Source organism: Plecotus auritus (assembly GCF_963455305.1).
Source record: "Plecotus auritus genome assembly, chromosome: 6".
NCBI lineage: Eukaryota > Metazoa > Chordata > Mammalia > Chiroptera > Vespertilionidae > Plecotus > Plecotus auritus.
This window is the reverse complement of record NC_137773.1, coordinates 35,269,367-35,289,095: the sequence shown is the minus strand read 5'-3', so window position 1 is coordinate 35,289,095 and position 19,729 is coordinate 35,269,367. Positions and strand designations below refer to the sequence as shown.

The following is a 19,729-nucleotide window of genomic DNA, read 5'->3' as shown; positions in this document are numbered from 1 at the left end:
ATCTCTATCCCCCATGGAGGGTGTGCAGGAGGCAGCTGATCGATGTTTCTCTCATTGATGTTTCTAACTCTCCCTCTCCCTTCCGCTCTGTAATAAATCAATAAAATATATTTTTTAAAAAGTGAAATCCTTACCATGAGCCTTAGTAATGGCAGAATAGTATTTTAAAAACACAACACAAAACTGTAATTTAGAATCGAAGGACAGAGCTTCACAGACAAGAAAAAGTTAAGGAGTTCATCACCACCAAACCAGTATTAGATGAAATATTGAAGTGTCTTGTTTAAAAAGAAGAAAAAAAAGATAAAAAGTATCAAAAGAAAATGGCAAAAATATATATCTGGCAACAATTAAATCTCAACAAAATAAATGAACACACAGAATAGAAACAGACTGATAGATACAGAGGACATTTTGACAATTCAAAATGGGAGAGGGTTTAGGGGGAAGGAGGGTGAAAAAGGTAAAGGTATTAAGAAGTCCAAATTGGTTTTTACGGAATAGTCATGGGGTATAAAGTACAGTTTAGGGAATATAGACAATAATATTCTAATAACTCGTTGTCATGGTTGCGAGAGTTATTGGATGATCACTTAGTAAGTTATGTAATGTCTAATCACTGGGCTGTACACCTGAAATTAATATAATAATGAATGTCAACTGTAATTGAAAAATAAAAATAACTTTGAAATAGAGGGGGGAAAAAGAAAGGACAATAACAAGTATTTGCAAGGATGTGGAGAAATTGGAACTCTCGTACACTGCTTGTGGGAATGACAAATGATTCAGCCATTATGCCAAACAGTCTGTCATTTCTTCAGAAGTAAACATAGAGTTTCATATATCTCAGCAATTCACTCAATATTTAAGAAAATTAAACACAGTCTACACAAAAATGTATGCATGAATTTCCATAGCAACATAGCCAAAAAGTAGTAACAACCCAAATGCTCATCTTTTGCTGAATGAATAAACAAAATGTGGTATATCCATACGATAAAAAGAATACAATACTGATGCTAGATTAGAACATGGATGAAACTTGAAAACAATATGCTAGGTTTAAAAAATCACTCAAAAAGGACCTTGTAGTGTAACTCCATTACTATGAAATGTCTAGAATAGGCAAATCTGGAGACATACAGACTGGAGGCTACTTAGAGCTGGGGTAATTGGCAGGGAACTGAAGAGTGACTGGTAATCAATGAAGGTTTTCTTTTGGAGATGAGGAAAAGTGTCTGGAATTAAATAGTGGTGACGGTTGTACAACTCTGAATATATTAAAAATCATTATATCTTCTACAAGGGTGAATTATATCTCAATATAACTTATTTGAAAAAAAAATTTTGTTAATCCTCACCTGAGGATATTTTTTCCCATTACTTTTCAGAGAGAGTGGGAGGGAAAAATGGAGGGGGGAGAGAGAGAGAGAGAAACATTGATGTGAGAGAGATACATTGACTGGTTGCCTCCTGCACGCATTGCGACCAGGGCAGGGAGAGAACCTGCAACCCAGGTACGTGCTTTTCACCGGGAATCAAATCCAAGATCCTTCAATGTGCAGGTCAACGCTCTAATCACTGAGCAACACTGGCCAGGGCAAAACTGATTAAAGTTTAAAAAATTTTTTTAGAGAGAATGGAAGGGAATGAGGAAGGGGAGAGAGAGAGAGAGGAAGAAAGAGAAAGAGAAACATTGCTGTGAGAGAGACACAATTGGTTTCCTCTCCTATGCACCCCAACTAAGTCCAGGAATTGAACCTGCAATCCAGGTATGTGCCCTTGATCAGGAATCAAACCCATGACCCTTGAGCTGATGCTTTAACCACTAAGCACACCACCAGGGCTAAAGGTTTTTTGGTGTTTTTTTTAAGGTCAATCTTTATTTTTTAATTTATTTTTATTGATTTCAAAGAGGGAGGGAGAGAGAGAGAGAAACATCAATGATAAGAATCATTGATTGGCTGCCTCCTGCACACCCCCTACTGGGGGAGGGTGGAGATGGAGCCCACAACCTGGGCATGTGCCCTTGGCCTGAATCGAACCTGGGACCCTTTAGTCCGCTCTATCCACTGACCCAAACCAGCTAGGGCTAAAATTTTAATTTTAAAAAAGAAAGGGAAGATCTAAACAGTATATTTTTTATATGACAGCTAAGATAAGTACTTAATGTTTCAAGTTAATTGTTGGCATTGTTTTTTACAAGCATTATAATGAAGCTTTTCTTTTTTTGTAATAAAAAATGTTACACTAAAATAGATATAAGACCCCTCATAATCCTCTACCACCACCCACATTTCCTTCCTTTTGTTCCAGTTTGCTTCCTTTTCAGGAAGATAATTTAATTTGTAAGCAAGAATAAATTTGAATCCTGAGAAGCTCATCTGATGTGGTCAGTTAGCATATTTTCTGATTCACTTGATTTTGTAGTCCCATAAGTAGAAGTACTGGTGGACACCTTCTTTATGAGAAAATAGCTGCTTTTTGAGTGACATTCTGTCAGTGGGCTGTGTTATGTCTATATTAAAGATAGTATTCTTTCTTGTGTGTCACCTGAGTCAACCTGTTTTTAATTATTATTATTGAATTTAGAGAGAGAGAGAGAGAAACATTGATGTGAGACAGAACCATCAATCTGTTGTCTCTTGTACGAACCCTGACTGGGGATTGAACCTGAAACCTGAGCATGTGCCTTGACCAGGAATCGAATCCTCAACCTTTTGGTGGAGGGGACGACACTCCAGCCAACTGAGCCACACCGGCCCCGGCTTTTTTTTTTTTTTTAAATAAGTTTTTTTTTGGCTGGCTTTCAGGGCTAAGCAAGACCTTTATAAAGTAGGGTTCTGAATTGTTGCCTTTAACCTAAGAAGCAGAGCACTTGTGCAAACTCTTACTGAGTGCTTATGAATCAATAGTTTCTAATTGGGAGACTATTTATCCTTTACACAGGAACAGTTAAGTTCCAGCCCTAGCCAGTTTGGCTCAGTGGATAGAGCATTGACCGGCGGACTGAAGGGTCCTGGGTTCAGCTCTGGTCAAGGGCACGGACCTTGGTTGCAGATTCCTCCCTGGCCTGGGCCCTGGTCAGGGTGCATGCAGGAGGCAACCAATCGATGTGTTTCTCTCACATCGATATTTCTCTCTTTTCCTCTCTTCCACTCTCTCTAAAAATCAATGGAAAAATATCCTCGGGTGAAGATTAAAAAAAAAAAGAAGAACAGTTAAATTCCAATAAATACCTAAATTATACACACATAGGCATGTGCTATAGTAGAGGAGGAGGTGGTTTTGGGACACCTTTAACAATTTTTTAAAAAAATATTTATTTATTTCAGATATTTTTATACCTATGCCGGAGAACTTATTAGTAAATTTAAATGAAAGTAAAGAGGTAAGGCACATTTTCCTATCCAACATGTTTAATTGCAATATTGAAGGAATATATTTTTAAAATAAATATTAAGTAAAATTTTGCTTCTTTCTGTGACATTCCTAGTATGTGTAGCATTTTATATTTTGATGTTAATTAAAATTCATCAGAAGAACTACTCTTGACTTTGCCTTTGAACTTATTGCTTTTAAGTCTAATATAGCAAGTTATTTGTAATTTGGTAGAAGATGAGCCTATTCCATTAAGGAGGAAAACCTGAAGGAAACCTGCCTTGCCAGCCACTTGGGAAATCGGGAGGGTTGCTGAGATAAGCTTCTGGTCACTACATAGAAGCACTTTATTTAGCTAGGCTGCTTTCAGTGCCCTGTGCTTTTCTGATTCACAGAGTGTCATTGGGGTCAGTTCAGAAGAAACTCTTATTACCTGCCTGGAAATTGCCATGACATAATACAGTGAGAGGTGAACAGAATGTGTCTGAAGGGGGGATGTTGTCTACCCTGTATATGCATATATGCTGTAGGGGTAACATTTTAACTAGCAAGTCTATGGTCTCAGCTGTTGGCAATGGTGACTTCGCCATATTATGATATATTTTTTCCTATTAACGCTCTTTATTTGTACATCCTAACCTAAATAGGTAGTTGTTTTTCATTTTGTTTTTCTTTTGTTGTGGTTATTACTAGTTGGCAAATTTACTGGATATCTTAGATTTTGCAGTAGGGAAAAGTTAAACTCATTTTGGAACTAAAAAGAATACAGTGTGTAGAGGTGATTGAGAAGGCCTTATTTCATGGCATTAAAAGAAATCAAATCTCTAAACTGTGATGGTTCTTTTGGATACATTTTGGACTTACAGTCTTGCTGGACTACTGCATGTGCAAGAACTGTAAGGCCGCAATTTTTATTTGTCTTGCTTGCCAATTTATAATGTTTATTTAAAATGACTTTCTTGTTATTTGACCTACTTCATTGTTTACTGTACTGTCTGTAGATTCTCTGACCATCATCATGACTCAGTGTTTTGTCTATTGTATTAGTTACTGGCTTTTTGTAAAAAAAATTCTTCAATTGTAACACTCTTGAGTTTTCTTGCTTTATTTCACAAGCTTGTCCAAGATTTACTGAAAACTTTGCCACAAATGTTTGCCAAGACCCTGGAGACCCAGAGTGCCTTGGGTCCTGCACTTCAAGCTGCCTTTAAGCTGATGTCCCCAACTGGTGGTCGAATGTCTGTCTTTCAAACACAACTCCCAACTCTTGGAGTAGGAGCCCTGAAACCACGAGAGGAACCCAACCAAAGGTCATCTGCTAAGGTTAGAAGGTCATCAAATCTATGATAAGATTTATGTTGGTGCTCTGTCTCTGATCATACAGCTTTTTTTTTTTTTTTTTAATTTATAGTTCACTTGTGGAGAGCATGGAATATGAGAAAATAGGTCAAGTGTTTCTTTCTTATGTAGGCTTTTCTGTTTTATTACATTACTAGAGGCTCGGTAATTTGTGCACCACTGGGGTTCCTTGGCCTGGCCTGTGGGATCGGGCCAAAACCGGCTCTCCAACATCCCCTGAGGGGTCCCAGGTTGCGAGAGGGCACAGGCCAGGCCAAAGGACCCCACCGGTACACAATTGGGACCTGGGAGAGACACGGGAGGTTGGCCAGCTGGGGAGGGACCGCGGGAGGGCTCCAGGGCGTGTCTAGCCCGTCTTGCTCAGTCCCAATGTCTTGCTCAGTCCCAATCGGCTGGACCACAGCAGCAAGCTAACCTACGTGTCTGCCTCCTGGTGGTCAGTGCATATCATAGCGAGCAGTTGAGCAGTCTTAGCATATCGTTAGCATATTACGCTTTGATTGGTTGAACGGTCGACCAGACACTTAGCATATTAGGCTTCTATTATATAGGATTTTCTACCTGATTCACTCTTACCTTATTTTTAGATCTTTAACATGCCATTAGCAATGCAGCCTGCCTTTGATGAGAAAGGCAGACTAAGAGAATAAGCTTGCTAGGGACAAAGTAGAACCTGAGTGATCAGTAAAAAATACTCATAGTTTGGTATATTGACTGCTATGCATTGCTTTTAAGCATCTTGTATTTATAAACGTAGTTTGAGATGTATGTTTCTCAAAAAGATTATGAGAAGCCATATGCTATAATGATAATGGTGTTGGTCCTGGAGTCAGTCTAAGTTCCACTGTTTTTTAGATGCATGAGCTTGAATAGTTATTTAATTTCTTTGCCCCTCTGTTGCCTTTATATTTATAAAATGAAAATAATGATAGTACCCATCTCGTATGGTAGTTAAAAGGGCTAAATATGTATTACATATGAATTTTAGAACCATTTCCAGTATACTATTTAATAGATTATTGAAATTAGTATAATAGTTTTCTTTTAAAGTCAAACAAAAGGCCCGGCCAGCATGGCTCAGTGGTTGAGTATCGACCTATGAACCAGGAGGTCACAGTTCGATCCCAGTCAGGACACATGCCCAGGTTGCGGGCTTGATCCCCAGTGGGGGGCGTGCAGGAAGCAGCCAATCCATGATTCTCACTCATCATGGATGTTTCTAGCTCTCTCTCCCTTCCTCTCTGAAATCAATAAACATACATTAAAAAAAAAGTCAAAAAAATTATTTTTTTTTCTTTTTTTTTAATTTAATAAATCTTTATTGTTCAGATTATTACAATTGTTCCTCTTTTTCCCCCCATAGCTCCCCTCCACCCAGTTCCCACTGCACCCTCTGCCCTTACCACCCCCCCACTGTCCTCATCCATAGGTGTACAATTTTTGTCCAGTCTCCTCCCGCACCCTCCACACCCCTTTCCCCCCGAGAATTGTCAGTCCACTCCCTTTCTATGCCCCTGATTCTATTATATTCACCATTTTATTCTGTTCATCAGATTTTTTATTCACTTGATTTTTAGGTTCACTTGTTCATAGATATGTATTTGTTGTTCATCATTTTTATCTTTACCTTTTTCTTCTTCTTCCTCTTCTTAAAGAATACCTTTCAGCATTTCATATAATACTGGTTTGGTGGTGATGAACTCCTTTAGCTTTTTCTTATCTGTGAAGCTCTTTATCTGCCCTTCAATTCTGAATGTTAGCTTTGTTGGGTAGAGTAATCTTGGTTGTAGGTTCTTGCTATTCATCACTTTGAATATTTCTTGCCACTCCTGTCTGGCCTGCATAGTTTCTGTTGAGAAATCAGCTGACAATCGTATGGGTGCTCCCTTGTAGGTAATTAACTGTTTTTTTCTTGCTGCTTTCAAGATTCCCTCTTTGTCTTTTGCCCTTGGCATTTTAATTATGATGTGTCTTGGTGTGGTCATCTTTGGGTTCCTTTTGTTTGGGGTTCTGTGCGCTTCCTGGACTTGTAAGTCTATTTCTTTCACCAGGTGGGGGAAGTTTTCTGTCATTATTTCTTCAAATAGGTTTTCAGTATCTTGCTCTCTCTCTTCTTCTGGCACCCCCATAATTCTGATGTTGGTACGCTTGAAGTTGTCCCAGAGGCTCCTTACACTATCTTCGAATTTTTGGATTCTTTTTTCTTTTTGCTTTTCCAGTTGAGTGTTTTTTGCTTCTTTGTATTTTAAATCTTTGACTTGATTCTTGCGTTCCTCTAGTCTGCTGTTGGGTCTCTGTATAATATTTTTTATTTCAGTCAGTGTATGTTTAACTTCTAGTTGGTCCTTTTTCATATCCTCGAGGGTCTCGCTAAATTTATCGGCCTTTTCTAGGAAATTCTTGAAAAACCTTATAACCGTGGTTTTGAACTCTATATCCAGTTGTTTGCTTTCCTCCATTTCTTTCATTTGTGATCTGTTTCTTTGTCTCCGCATTTTCGTTGCTTCCCTGAGTTGGTAGAGTAGCTTTGTGTGCTAGGTGTCCTATAGGGCCCAGTGGCTCAGCCTCCCAGTTACCTGAGGTGGACACTCTTGGTGCACCCCTTTGTGGGCTGTGTGCACAGCCTTGTTGTAGTTAAGTCTTTTTTTTTTTTTAAAATATATTTTTATTGATTTTTTACAGAGAGGAAGAGAGAGGGATAGAGAGTTAGAAGCATCGATGACAGAGAGACATCGATCAGCTGCCTCTTGCACACCCCCTACTGGGGATGTACCCGCAACCCAGGTACATGCCCTTGACCGGAATCGAACCTGGGACCCTTCAGTCCGCAGGCCGACGCTCTATCCACTGAGCCAAACCGGTTAGGGCAGTAGTTAAGTCTTGATTGTTGTTGGTATCACTGGGAGGAATTGACCTCCAGGCCAATTGGCTGTGAGGATCAGCTGTGTCTACGCTGGGAGAACTTCTGTGCTGGAGACCCCTTATGAGACAAGACTTGCAAAATTACAAAAGCCTCTGTGCTCAGCTTGGATAGTCTCAGGGTGGAGCAGACAGCCTTGGCTTTCTGTCAGCCCTGCCCTATGAGGCCCTTGGGTCTCAGTGTCCCTTGGTAATCGCTGCAAGCACCTCTTAGAGAAAGCCGCCCTCGAGTTTTGCCCGCTGCCAGACAGTCCAGTTTCTTCCCGAATGAGTCTAGATTCCCAGAGTCTCACCCAGAACTGGAGTTCAGTGCAGTCAGGAGCTTTTGTCTCCCTCCCGCTTGAGAAATCCAGCCGCGCACGCAGCAGTCAGTCCTCTCCGTGCACGCGTGCCTCCGGACCTCTGTCTTCCACAGCTCCCCTGAGTCTCAGTGTGCTTTTCTCTTTTCCTGACTGTCCAGATTCCCCCCGAATGAGTCTGGGTTCCCAGAGTCTCGCCCGGAACTGGAGTTCAGCACAGTCGGGGGCTTCTGTCTCCCTCCCGCTTGAGAAAGCCAGCCATGCACTCAGCCGCCAGTCCTCTCTGCGCTCGCGTCTCCCTACCTCAGCCTTTTGCAGCTCCTCTGAGTCTCAGTGTGCTTTTCTCTTTCCTTCTAGTTGTAGAATTTCCACTCAGCCAGCTTTCCTGTGGTTCTGGATGGTGTCCGTTTTGTCTTTTAGTTGTAGTTTTGAAATTGTTGTGCGAGGCAGCAGTTTAGGTGTTTACCTATGCCGCCATCTTGGTTTCTCTCAAGAAAAAAATTCTTAAGTAATAGTTGTTTCTTATCGAAAAATCAGAAATATTCCCAAGCCAACAGATTTTGTTAATATCTTGGTATGTATAGGTAGAAATTTAATTACAAAATAAAGAAATTCAAATTTTTAAAAGTTATTATTATTATTATTATTGACTAGAGGCCCAGTGCACGAAATTCGTGCACTTGTGGGGGGTCCCCTCAGCCTGGCCTGTGCCCTCTTGCAGTCCAGGAGCCCTCAGGGGATGTCCGACTGCCGCAGAGGCAGGAGAGGCTCCCGCCACCGCTGCTGAGCTCGCCAGCTGTGAGCCTGGCTTCTGGCTGAGCTGCACTCTCCCTGTGGGAGTGCACTGACCACCAAGGGGGCAGCTCCTACATTGAGTGTGCCCCACGGTGGTCAGTGCATGTCATAGTGACTGGTTGTTCTGCCATCAGGCAGAAACTGGCTCTCCAACATCCCTCGAGGGGTCCTGGATTGCGAAAAGGTGCAGGCCAGGCCGAGGGACCCACCAATGCACTATCAGGGCCAGGGAGGGACACGGGAGGTTGGCCAGCCGGGGAGGGACCATGGGAGGGCCCCAGGGCATGTGCAGCCCATCTCGCTCAGTCCTGAGCAGCCGGACTAATCTACCGGTTGGAGTGTCTGTCCCCTGGTGGTCAGTGCACATCATAGCAACTGGTTGACTGATTGACTGTCTGTCCCCTGGTGGTCAGTGCACATTATAGCAAGCGGTTGAGTGGCCTTAGCATATCATTAGCATGTTATGCTTTGATTGGTTGAACGGCCTACCAGACGACCGGAAACTTAGCATATTAGCCTTTTATTATATAGGATTTCAGAGAGAGGAAGGGAGAAGCAGAGAGAGATAGAAACATCAATGATGAGAGAGAATCATCGATAAGCTGTCTCCTACATGCCCCCACTGGGTATCAAACCTGAAACCCAGCATTTTCCCTGACCAGAATCGAACTGTGACCTCCTGGTTCATTGGTGATTGCTCAACCACTGAGCCACACTAGCTAGGCTAGAAATTTAAATTTTATGACATTTTATTTTGTAAGAGAACATTTATTTGGTAAATCACAGGAATAGAAAAATTAATTCCTAGAACCGTAGTTGGCAAACTGTGGCTCGTGAGCCACATGCGGCTCTTTGGCCCCTTGAGTGTGGCTCTTGCACAAAATACCACGGCCTAGGCGAGTCTATTTTGAAGAAGTGGCATTAGAAGAAGTTTAAGTTTAAAAAATTTGGCTCTCAAAAGAAATTTCAATCATTGTACTGTTGATATTTAGCTCTGTTGACTAATGAGTTTGCCGACCACTGTCCTAGAAGAAGTGGGTTTAGGAAACAAGTTATGCAGGTAAAGGAAGGGCCCTTGGAGCTTGGGAGTGAAGAAGCTAATGGTGTCTGGGGCAGGGAGGGAAAGGCATGGCATGCTCCCAGGAGGGAAAGTGCCTAAATTTTATAACAATTTAATGATTTAAAATTTTTTCTCTTTTTAATTTATTATTAATAGGAAATTCACTTGACACCATCCACTGACTTCTATAAGAAATTAGCTTTGGACTGTTCTGGTCAGCAGGTAGCTGTTGACTTGTTCCTTCTCAGTGGACAGTATTCTGATTTGGCTTCTATGGGTAAGTTTTTCCTAATGATTATTTTTCTCAAATGAGTGTCAAAATGATATTTATATAATGGTATTCTAAATAGGAGACAAAGTGAAAGAAATTTAATGTCCTTGGGAGAGTTAGTCAGGTTAGTCTATTATAAACCCTACTAGAGGCCCGGTGCACAAAATTCGTGGACTCGGGGTGGGGGGTGCCTTCAGCCCTTGATTGTGAGAGGGTGCAGGCCAGGCTAAGGGACTCCACTGGTGCATGATCAGGGCCGAGGAAGGATATGGGAGCTTGGCCAGCTGGGGAGGGACTGCGGGAGGGCTCCAGGGCATGTCCGGCCCATCTCGCTCAGTCCCAATCGGCCAGACCCCAGCAGCAAGCTAACCTACCAGTCAGAGCGTCTGCCCCCTGGTTGTCAGTGCACATCATAGCAACTGGTTGACCGGTTGACTGTCTGCCCCCTGGTGGTTAGTGCACATCATAGCGACTGGTCGACTGGTTGACTGCCCCCTGGTGATCAGTGCACGTCATAGCGAGTGGTTGAGTGGTCTTAGCATATCATTAGCATATTACGCTTTGATTGGTTGAATGGCCAACCGGAGGACTGGACACTTAGCATATTAGGCTTTTATTATATAGGATAGTCTTCTACTTTAAAAATTTATAGTAGAGCCAAAACCGGTTTGGCTCAGTGGATAGAGCATCGGCCTGCGGACTGAAGGGTCCCGGGTTCGATTCCAGTCAAGGGCATGTACCTTGGTTGCGGGCACATCCCCAGTGGGAGGTGTGCAGGAGGCAGCTGATCGATGTTTCTCTCTCATCTATGTTTCTAGCTCTCTATCCCTCTCCCCTCCTCTCTGTAAAATATCAATAAAATATATTTTAAAAAAAATTTATAGTAGAGATATTTATATGCTATTTAAAGGAATGAAATATTTTTTAAATTATACTTTTATTGATTTCAGAGAGGAAGGGAGAGGGAGCAAGAGATAGAAACATCAATGATGAGAGAGAATCAATGGTTGGCTGCCTCCTGCATGCCCCCTACTGAGAATCGAACCTACAACCAGGGCATGTGCTCTTGACCAGAAGTGAACCTGGGACCCTTTAGTCTGCAGACTGACGCTCTATCCACTGAGCCAAATCAGCTATGGCAAAATATTCTTTTTTGATGGTACCTGGGGAGGTTAAAGAAAAATTTATTCAAATGCCTGTAGTTACTTTGGTGTAGTAATATTAGTCAATGGCAGAATTTAAAAGGAGTGTGTGTTTTCTTCCAGGTTGTATTTCTCGGTATTCAGCAGGTAGTGTCTATTATTATCCCTCTTACCACCATCAGCACAACCCAGTCCAGGTACAGAAATTACAGAAGGAGCTACACAGATACCTCACTCGGAAGATTGGTTTTGAGGCAGTCATGAGGATTCGGTGTACCAAAGGTGGGGACACTATTTTTTTTTGTATTTACATAGGAGTAAATATTTCTTTTGATACAATATATATATATTTATAGTCTTATCTCAAAATTTGCTCTTCTAAGATATTTTACTTTGATGGAATATGCAATTAAGAATAAAAAGGAGCCGAAACCGGTTTGGCTCTGTGGATAGAGCGTCGGCCTGCGGACTGAAGGGTCCCGGGTTCGATTCCGGTCAAGGGCACATACCTTGGTTGCGGGCACATCCCCAGTAGGAGGTGTGCAGGAGGCAGCTGATCGATGTTTCTCTCTCATCGATGTTTCTAGCTCTCTATCCCTCTCCCTTCCTCTCTGTAAAAATATCAATAAAAAAAAAAAAAAAAAAAAGAATAAAAAGGAGCATATATTTTTTTTAAAGGGACTGTTTTGAATATACTAAAAACCACTGGATTATACACTTGAAAGGGGTGATTTTTACTGTATATGAATTATATCTCAATGGAAAAAGATTATAATTCCAAAGAACATAAGATATATTACTGATGGATTTTTTTTAAATATATTTTTACTGATTTTAGAGAGGAAGGGAGAGAGAAATAGAAACATCAATGATGAGAGAGAATCATTGACTGGCTACCTCCTGTACGCCCACACTAGGGATTGAGCCTGCAGCCCAGGCATGTGCCCTGACTGGGAATCAAACCATGACCTCCTGGTTCATAGGTTGACGCTCAACCACTGAGCCATGCCAGCTGGGCCACAATTTTTTTAATTTGGTGATGTCCCATCAATCAATTCTTTTTCTGTTTGTACTTTTCGTATTGTAGCATTAAGCCACTGCTTAATCCAAGATCATGAATATTTATGTTTCTGCTAAGAGTTTTATAGTTATGTTTCTAATATTGAAGTCTTTGATTTACTTTGGGTTGATTTTTGTATTTTATTTGAGGTAGATGTTTGACTTCATTCTTTTGCATGTGGATATATAATTGTCCCAGTATCATTTGTTGAAAAAAGTATTTTCCCCTCATTGAATTATCCTGGGACCCATGTCCCCTTGGTGAAATCAGTTGATCATAAATATGAGGGTTTGTTCCTGGATTCTGAATTGTATTCTAATAATTTGAATGCCTATCCTTATACCAGTTCTAAACTGTCTTGATTACTATAACTTTCTAGTAAGTTTCAAATTTGGAAGTATGAGTCCTCTCAACTTTTTACTTTTTTTTTTCCTAATATTGTTGTGGCCCTGACCGGTTTGGCTCAATGGATAGAGCGTCGGCCTGCGGACTGAAGAGTCCCGGGTTTGATTCCGGTCAAGGGCATGTACCTGAGTTGCAGGCACATCCCCAGTGGGAGGTATGCAGGAGGCAGCTGATCGATGTTTCTCTCTCATCGATGTTTCTAACTATCCTCTCCCTTTCCTCTCTGTAAGAAATCAATAAAATATATTTTTTAAAGAAAAGATTGTTGTGGTGTTCCCATACTAATTTTAGGTTCAGTTTGTCAATTTCTGCAAAGAAGCTAGTTGGGATTTTGATAGAGATTGCTTTTAATAGACATACCAATTTGGGGACTATTGCCATCTTAACAGTATTAAGTCTTCCCATCCACAAATGTGGTATGTTTTTCCATTTATTTAGACATTCTTTAATTTTTTTCAACAATGTTTTATAGTTTTTAGAGTATAAGTTTTATATTTCTTTAAATTTATTCCTAAATATTTTTGATGCAGTTGTAAATAGAATTATTTTTAAAATTTCATTGCTTCTTTATATAAATATAAATAATCCTTTGCATATTGATCTTATATGCTGCAGTCTTGCTGAACTTGTTTATTAATTCAAATAGTTTTTTAGAGTTTGTGGTTTTTTTTTAAATGCTTTCATTTTATTTATTTATTTTTTAACTATTTTTATTGACTTCAAAGAGGATGGAAGAGGGAGAGAGAGATAGAAACATCAATGATGAGAGAGAATCATTAACCGGCTGCCTCCTGCACACCCCCTACTGGGGATTGAGCCCAAAACCCGGGCACGTGCCCTTGAATGGAATCAAACCCAGGACCCTTCAGTCCACAGGCCAATGCGCTATCCACTGAGCCAAACTAGCTGAGGCTAGTGTTTATGTTTTAAAGGGCCTGTTTGTTGTATCCCATTCATTCAAGATTGATGGACCTAAAAAATGGTTTATTTCTGCAGATATTGCCTATAAGTTACTGGAAATGTGTATCCCAAAGGTGCTTTCAAATTTTTTCTATTTGTCAGGACCGAAGCTATTTTATATGTATCTAATTTTGCATAGAGTAAAAAAGCTTGCCAACAAACCAGCAGTTTGCCTTCTTTTCTTGCTTTTTTGTTTTTGTTTTTGTTTGTTGTTGTTGTTGTTAATCTTCACCTGACAATATATTTTCCATTGATTTTTTTTTTAATTTTTACTTTTTTTGTTAATCCTCATCCGAGGATATTTTTCCATTGATTTTTCAGAGAGAGTGGAAGGGAGGGGAAGAGACAGAGAAAGAGAAACATTGATGTTGAGAGAGTCACATTGGTTGCCTCCTGCATGGCCCAGAGCAGGGCCAGGGATTGAGCCAGCAACTGAGGTACATGTCCTTGACTGGTATCAAACCTGGGACCCTTCAGTCCGCAAGCCAAAATGCTCTATCCACTGAGCCAAACCAGCTAGGGCTCCATTGATTTTTAGAGAGAGTGTGGGGGGAGAGAGGAGAAAAACATGGATGTGTCACATTGATTGGTTTCCTCCCACACATAAACGTGCAACCCTGACTGGGGATGGAACCCAAAACTTTGGCATATCGGGAAGATGCTCTGACTGAGCTAACCTGCTAGGGCTAATTTATCTCATTCTTTTAAACTTCTAGTAGTATTTAGTACAAATACTGAATGTACAAATTACAGTTTGGTTATTTTACTACCGATTGGAATTGAGGATATTTCTAATTTTTTAGTTATTACAGACAAAAACAGTACTGCTTAATTTTTTTGGCACATATAATTTGGTACTTGAATGAGTGTATCTGTAGTATAAATTCTTAGATATGGGATTACTAGGGTCAAAGGACATATTCATTTAGAGTTTTTGGTGGATATTGCAAATATATCCTTCAACAAAGTTTTTTGAAAATTTGAATCTTCATCTTCATTTAAGAAGCTATCTCACCCTCACTAAATACTGTGTATTATCTAATACTAGAGGCCCGGTGCATGACATTCGTGCACTGGAGGTTGGGGAGGGCGTGTCCCTCAGCCTGGCCTGTGCCTTCTAGCAGTCTGAGACCCCTCGGGGGATGTCCACCTGCCAGCTTAGGCCCAGTCCCCCTGGGGGCTCCCGTCACCACTGCTGTGCTAGCCAGCCATAAGCCCAGCTTCTGACTGAGGAGCGCTCCCCCTGTGGGAGTGCACTGACCACCAGGGGGCAGCTCCTGCGTTGAGCATCTGCCCCCTGGTGGTCAGTGTGCATCATAGCAACCGGTCATTCCACCATTTGGTCTATTTGCATATTAACCTTTTATTATATAGGATAGGATCATTCTGTTCCCAATTCCAATGTATGGGTTGCTTTTCTCCACACTTCCAAGTAATTAACTCAATCCTGACACTGTCTACCTGGAGATAGAATCAGATCCCACAGGTTAAACCCTCCAGGCCCCCAATCCCCTCACCATAATACACACATACACTTTTTTTTTTTAAAATATATTTTATTGATTTTTTACAGAGAGGAAGGGAGAGGGATAGAGAGTTTGAAACATCGATCAGCTGCCTCCTGCACGCCCCCCACCGGGGATGTGCCCGCAACCAAGGTACATGCCCTTGACCAGAATCGAACCTGGGACCTTTCAGTCCGCAGGCCGATGCTATATCCACTGAGCCAAACTGGTTAGGGCCACACATACACTTTAGAAACTAATGTCCAGTCCAGGGTGTTGCCTATGCTTCTGCTTGACTGGCTATAGATTGGAAGTTTCAACAGCCCCCTCCTTGGGTTCCATTAATTTGCTAGAATGGCTTAAAAATATTTTACTTGTTAGATTACTGATTTATTAAAAAAGGATATAGCCCTGACCGGTTTGGCTCAGTGGATAGAGTGTCGGCCTGCGGACTGAAGGGTCCCAGGTTCGATTCTAATCAAGGGCATGTACCTTGGTTGCGGGCACATCCCCAGTAGGGGATGTGTAGGAGGCAGCTGATCGATGTTTCTCTCTCATCGATGTTTCTAACTCTCTATCCCTCTCCCTTCCTCTCTGTAAAAAATCAATAAAATATATATATTTTTAAAAAGGATATAACTCAGAAACAGCAAGATGGAAGATCTACACAAGGCAAGGTATAGGGACAGGGAAAGGGTATGAAGCTTTCGAAGCTTCTATACTCTCTGAGTACTCCACCCTCCCTAAATCTCCAAATGTTAACCAACCTAGAAACTCTCTGAACCCCCCATTCTTTTGGGTTTTTATGGAGGCTTCATTGCATAGTCATGATTAAGTAAATTATTGGTATTGGTGATTGATTCAACCTCCAGCCTCTCTACCCTCCCTGGATGTGTGTTGAGGGAGGGGATTAGACTGAAAGTTCCAATCCTCTAATCACATCGTTGGTTCCTCTGGCAACCAACCCCCCTCCTTAGATTACCTAGGCACTTTCTAAAAATCACCTCATTAACATAGCAATAGATACCTTTATTACTCTCATTACTTGGGAAATTTTGAGGGTTTTAGGAGCTCTGTGCCAGAAATCTTTGAAGACCAAATATATATTTCTTTTATAAATCTTTTATAAATCTAAACTTTAATTTACTCTCTGCTAGTCTGATAAGTGACTAGGGTAAAATGTAAATATCCATATGTAGGTGTATATAAATAATATTTTATAAATTTTTTTCTAGGTCTTTCCATTCATACTTTCCATGGGAACTTCTTTGTTCGGTCAACAGACTTACTGTCTTTGCCCAATGTAAATCCAGATGCTGGATATGCAGTACAGATGTCAGTGGAAGAGAGTCTTACTGACACTCAGTTGGTTTCCTTTCAGTCAGCACTTTTGTATACGTCCAGCAAAGGTGAGTATTGTGGCAAAAAGCACATAACATGAGATCTACCCTCTTAACAAACTTTTATGTGTACAACCCAGTATTGTTAACTGTAAGAACAGTGTAACAAAGGTAAGTTTTTTTATTTGGTCATGTATTCTATGGCTTTTGATAAACTCCCTCTTTGGAGGTAATTGTTCATTTCTATTAAGCCAAAACAATATTCCTTATCTTAAGAGTTTTGTTTCTGTTCCTGGTAAAGCGAAAATGTTTGGTATTTATTTTTCTTAACCACTTTATTTAATAGGTATTTATTTAGAGTCTACTTAATGTCAGGCACTGAAATATGTTCTCTTGACAAAACAGTCAATAAAACTCCCGGTCAGGGCACATGCCCAGATTTCCCGATCAATCCCTGATAGGGGGCGTGTAAGAGGCAGCCATTCAATGATTCTCTCTCATCATTGATGTTTCTATCTCTCCCCCTCTCCCTTCTTCTCTGAAATTAATAAAAATATATTTTTTAAAAAAAGACCAGAATAAATAAATAAATAAATAAAATAAAACTTTAGAGTTTTCACATTAACATTAAAGTTTTTGATACTATCCTCTACTTACTATTTAACCCTATTTGGTTTTAAATTGAAAAGAAGTGATTTTATTATAAACTTTTAAAAATATTTTTTAATTGATTTTTACAGAGAGAGGAAGGGGGAGGGAAAGAGAAACATTGATATGAGAGTGAAACATCAATCAGCCTCCTCCCCCAAACCCCACACTGGGGATCTAGCCTGCAACCCATGCATGTGCCCCAATTCCTGGCCAGGGCAATATAACCTTTTTAATGTAGTTGTCTCTTACTATCACTTTTGTGTTTTCTCCAAAGGTGAAAGAAGAATTCGTGTTCATACTTTGTGTTTGCCAGTAGTTTCAACTTTGAATGAAGTCTTTCTCGGAGCTGATGTTCAAGCAATTTCAGGGCTGTTGGCCAATATGGGTAAGAATTGTTATCACCTATTGTAAATATTTTGCAGGTATAATAACATTAGAAAAATCCACATAGTTTTACCCTTCTTTAAAATACATATATATTTTTTATTGATTTCAGAGAAGAAAAGAGAGGGAGAGAGAGAGAAACATCAATGATGAGAGAGAATCATTGATCAGCTGTTTTCTGCATGCCCCCTACTGGGGACTAAGTCCATAATCCTGGCAGGTGCCCTTGACCAAAATTGAACTCAGGACCCTTCCATTCACAGGCTGATGTTCTATCCACTTAGCCAAATTGGCTAGGGCTAGTTTTATCCTTTTGTTGTTGTTAATCCTCACCTGAGGATACTTTTTCTATGATTTTTAGAGAGAGTGGAATGGAGGCGAGGAGGGGGAGAGAGAGAAACATTGATGTGAGAGAGATACATTTATTGGTTGCCTCCCACATGCTGGGAATCAAACCTGCAACCCAGGTATGTGTCCTTGACCAGGAATCAAACCTGTGCACAGGCCAACGCTCCAACCATTGAGCAATTCAGGGCAGGACTCTAACCATTGAGCAATTCAGTTTTGTCTTTATTTAAATAATTAGCTTTAAGGGTTTCAGTGTTTTGGATTCCGTGTATACCTGCTAAATGACTATTTGAATAAAGGATCTGCTCAGATAGCCTTATCTTTTAAATTTAAAAAGCTTTATTGAGATACCAGAGGCCCAGTGCACAGATTCATGCACCGGTGGGGTCCCTCGGCCTGGCTGGTACCCTCTCGCAATCTGGGACCCCTCGGGGGATGTTGGGTAGCCAATTTCAGCTTGAACCCCGCAGGCCCGATCCAGACAGGAGGGAGCCCTATTCTGTGTGTTGAGTGTTTGTCCCCTGGTGGTCAGTGCATGTCATAGCGACTGGTCGACCAGTCATTTGGTTATTTGGTTGTTTGGTCACTTAGGCTTTTATATAGAGAGATAGATAATTTATACCCTATCACTTAACCCATTTTAAGTGTATAATTCCTTTGTTTTTAGTATATTTACAGAGTTGTGTGACCATCACCTCAATCTAATTTTAAAATATTTCTATTACCCCTAAAGGAATGTCATGCCCATTAACAATTATTGCCCATTTTTTCCTCCTTACCTCATTGGCCTTTAGGCAACACTAAATTGCTTTCTGTCTCATAATCAACCTACTGTGGACTTAAGTAACCATTTTTTACTTAATGCTTAATATTAGTAGTTAATAGCTTTATTATGAGCCTGTAACTTGGATTACAGTAAGATCATGAGACTTGGAGTCATGGAATTTGGGATTGCAAACCAGTTAACCATCACATATAAGTTTGCAGCCATGGCCAGATTCCATGGGCTAACAGAAAATTTATTAATATCTTCACATTAGTTGCCTCCTTGACTTTTTTTTTGGTCTCTTTCTCAAACACATAGAGCTAAACAGCATTTTAGTTCCTGTTCTTGTTCTCCTTCAGGGAAGACTGCTAGTGGGTCCATTTGCTTCAAACTCAAAGCTGCCTATACTTGGGATATTTACCCATTTTCTTTAATGCCTTACTGGGAATATTTTTCTTTAACGGAATCTGGTATAGGTTTGAACCACACATTAGTCTTCCCATAGGTTGTTAAAAGTTAAAAATTATGCCCTACCGGTTTGGCTCAGTGGATAGAGCATCGGCCTGAGGACTGAAGGGTCCCAGGTTCGATTCCGGTCAAGGGCATTTACCTTGGTTGTGGGCACATCCCCAGTAGAAGGTGTGCAGGAGGCAGCTGATCGATGTTTCTCTCTCATCGATGTTTCTAACTCTCTATCCCTCTCCCTTCCTCTCTGTAAAAAATCAATAAAATATATTTTTTAAAAAAAGTTAAAAATTATGACAAAAGAAATTTGAAGGTTGCTGCCTTTATTTTTTTGTTGGACCAGTACTTTTTTTTCTTTTATAAAAACTGTCAATACTTTTTTTTTTTAATTGAAGATCTAATTGGCTTCATTTGTTTATTTATGTGTTTGGTTGTTTTTTAATCCTCACCCAAAGACATGCTTCATTGATTTTCTTTTATTTTTTATGTGTTTTTTTTTTCATCTTTATTGTTGAAAGTATTACATATGTACCCTTTTTCCCCCATTGACCCCTTCTAGCCTGCCCCCACCCCCTGTCCCAGGCCTTCACCAAATGATTGTCTGTGTCCATGGGTTATG

At 40.5% G+C, this 19,729-nt stretch overlaps 1 protein-coding gene across 1 annotated transcript in view; it reads left to right on the top strand.

The window, feature by feature from the left end:
• The window catches only part of SEC24A (SEC24 homolog A, COPII coat complex component), a 72,246-nt gene that overhangs the window by 40,584 nt on the left and 11,933 nt on the right, over positions 1-19,729 (top strand). The window contains exons 12-17 of the mRNA XM_080672395.1: positions 3,336-3,391; positions 4,498-4,704; positions 9,970-10,090; positions 11,350-11,508; positions 16,392-16,565; positions 17,422-17,532. Coding sequence (XP_080528521.1) covers positions 3,336-3,391; positions 4,498-4,704; positions 9,970-10,090; positions 11,350-11,508; positions 16,392-16,565; positions 17,422-17,532 — 828 coding nt within the window. The remainder of the gene's footprint in view (positions 1-3,335; positions 3,392-4,497; positions 4,705-9,969; positions 10,091-11,349; positions 11,509-16,391; positions 16,566-17,421; positions 17,533-19,729) is intronic.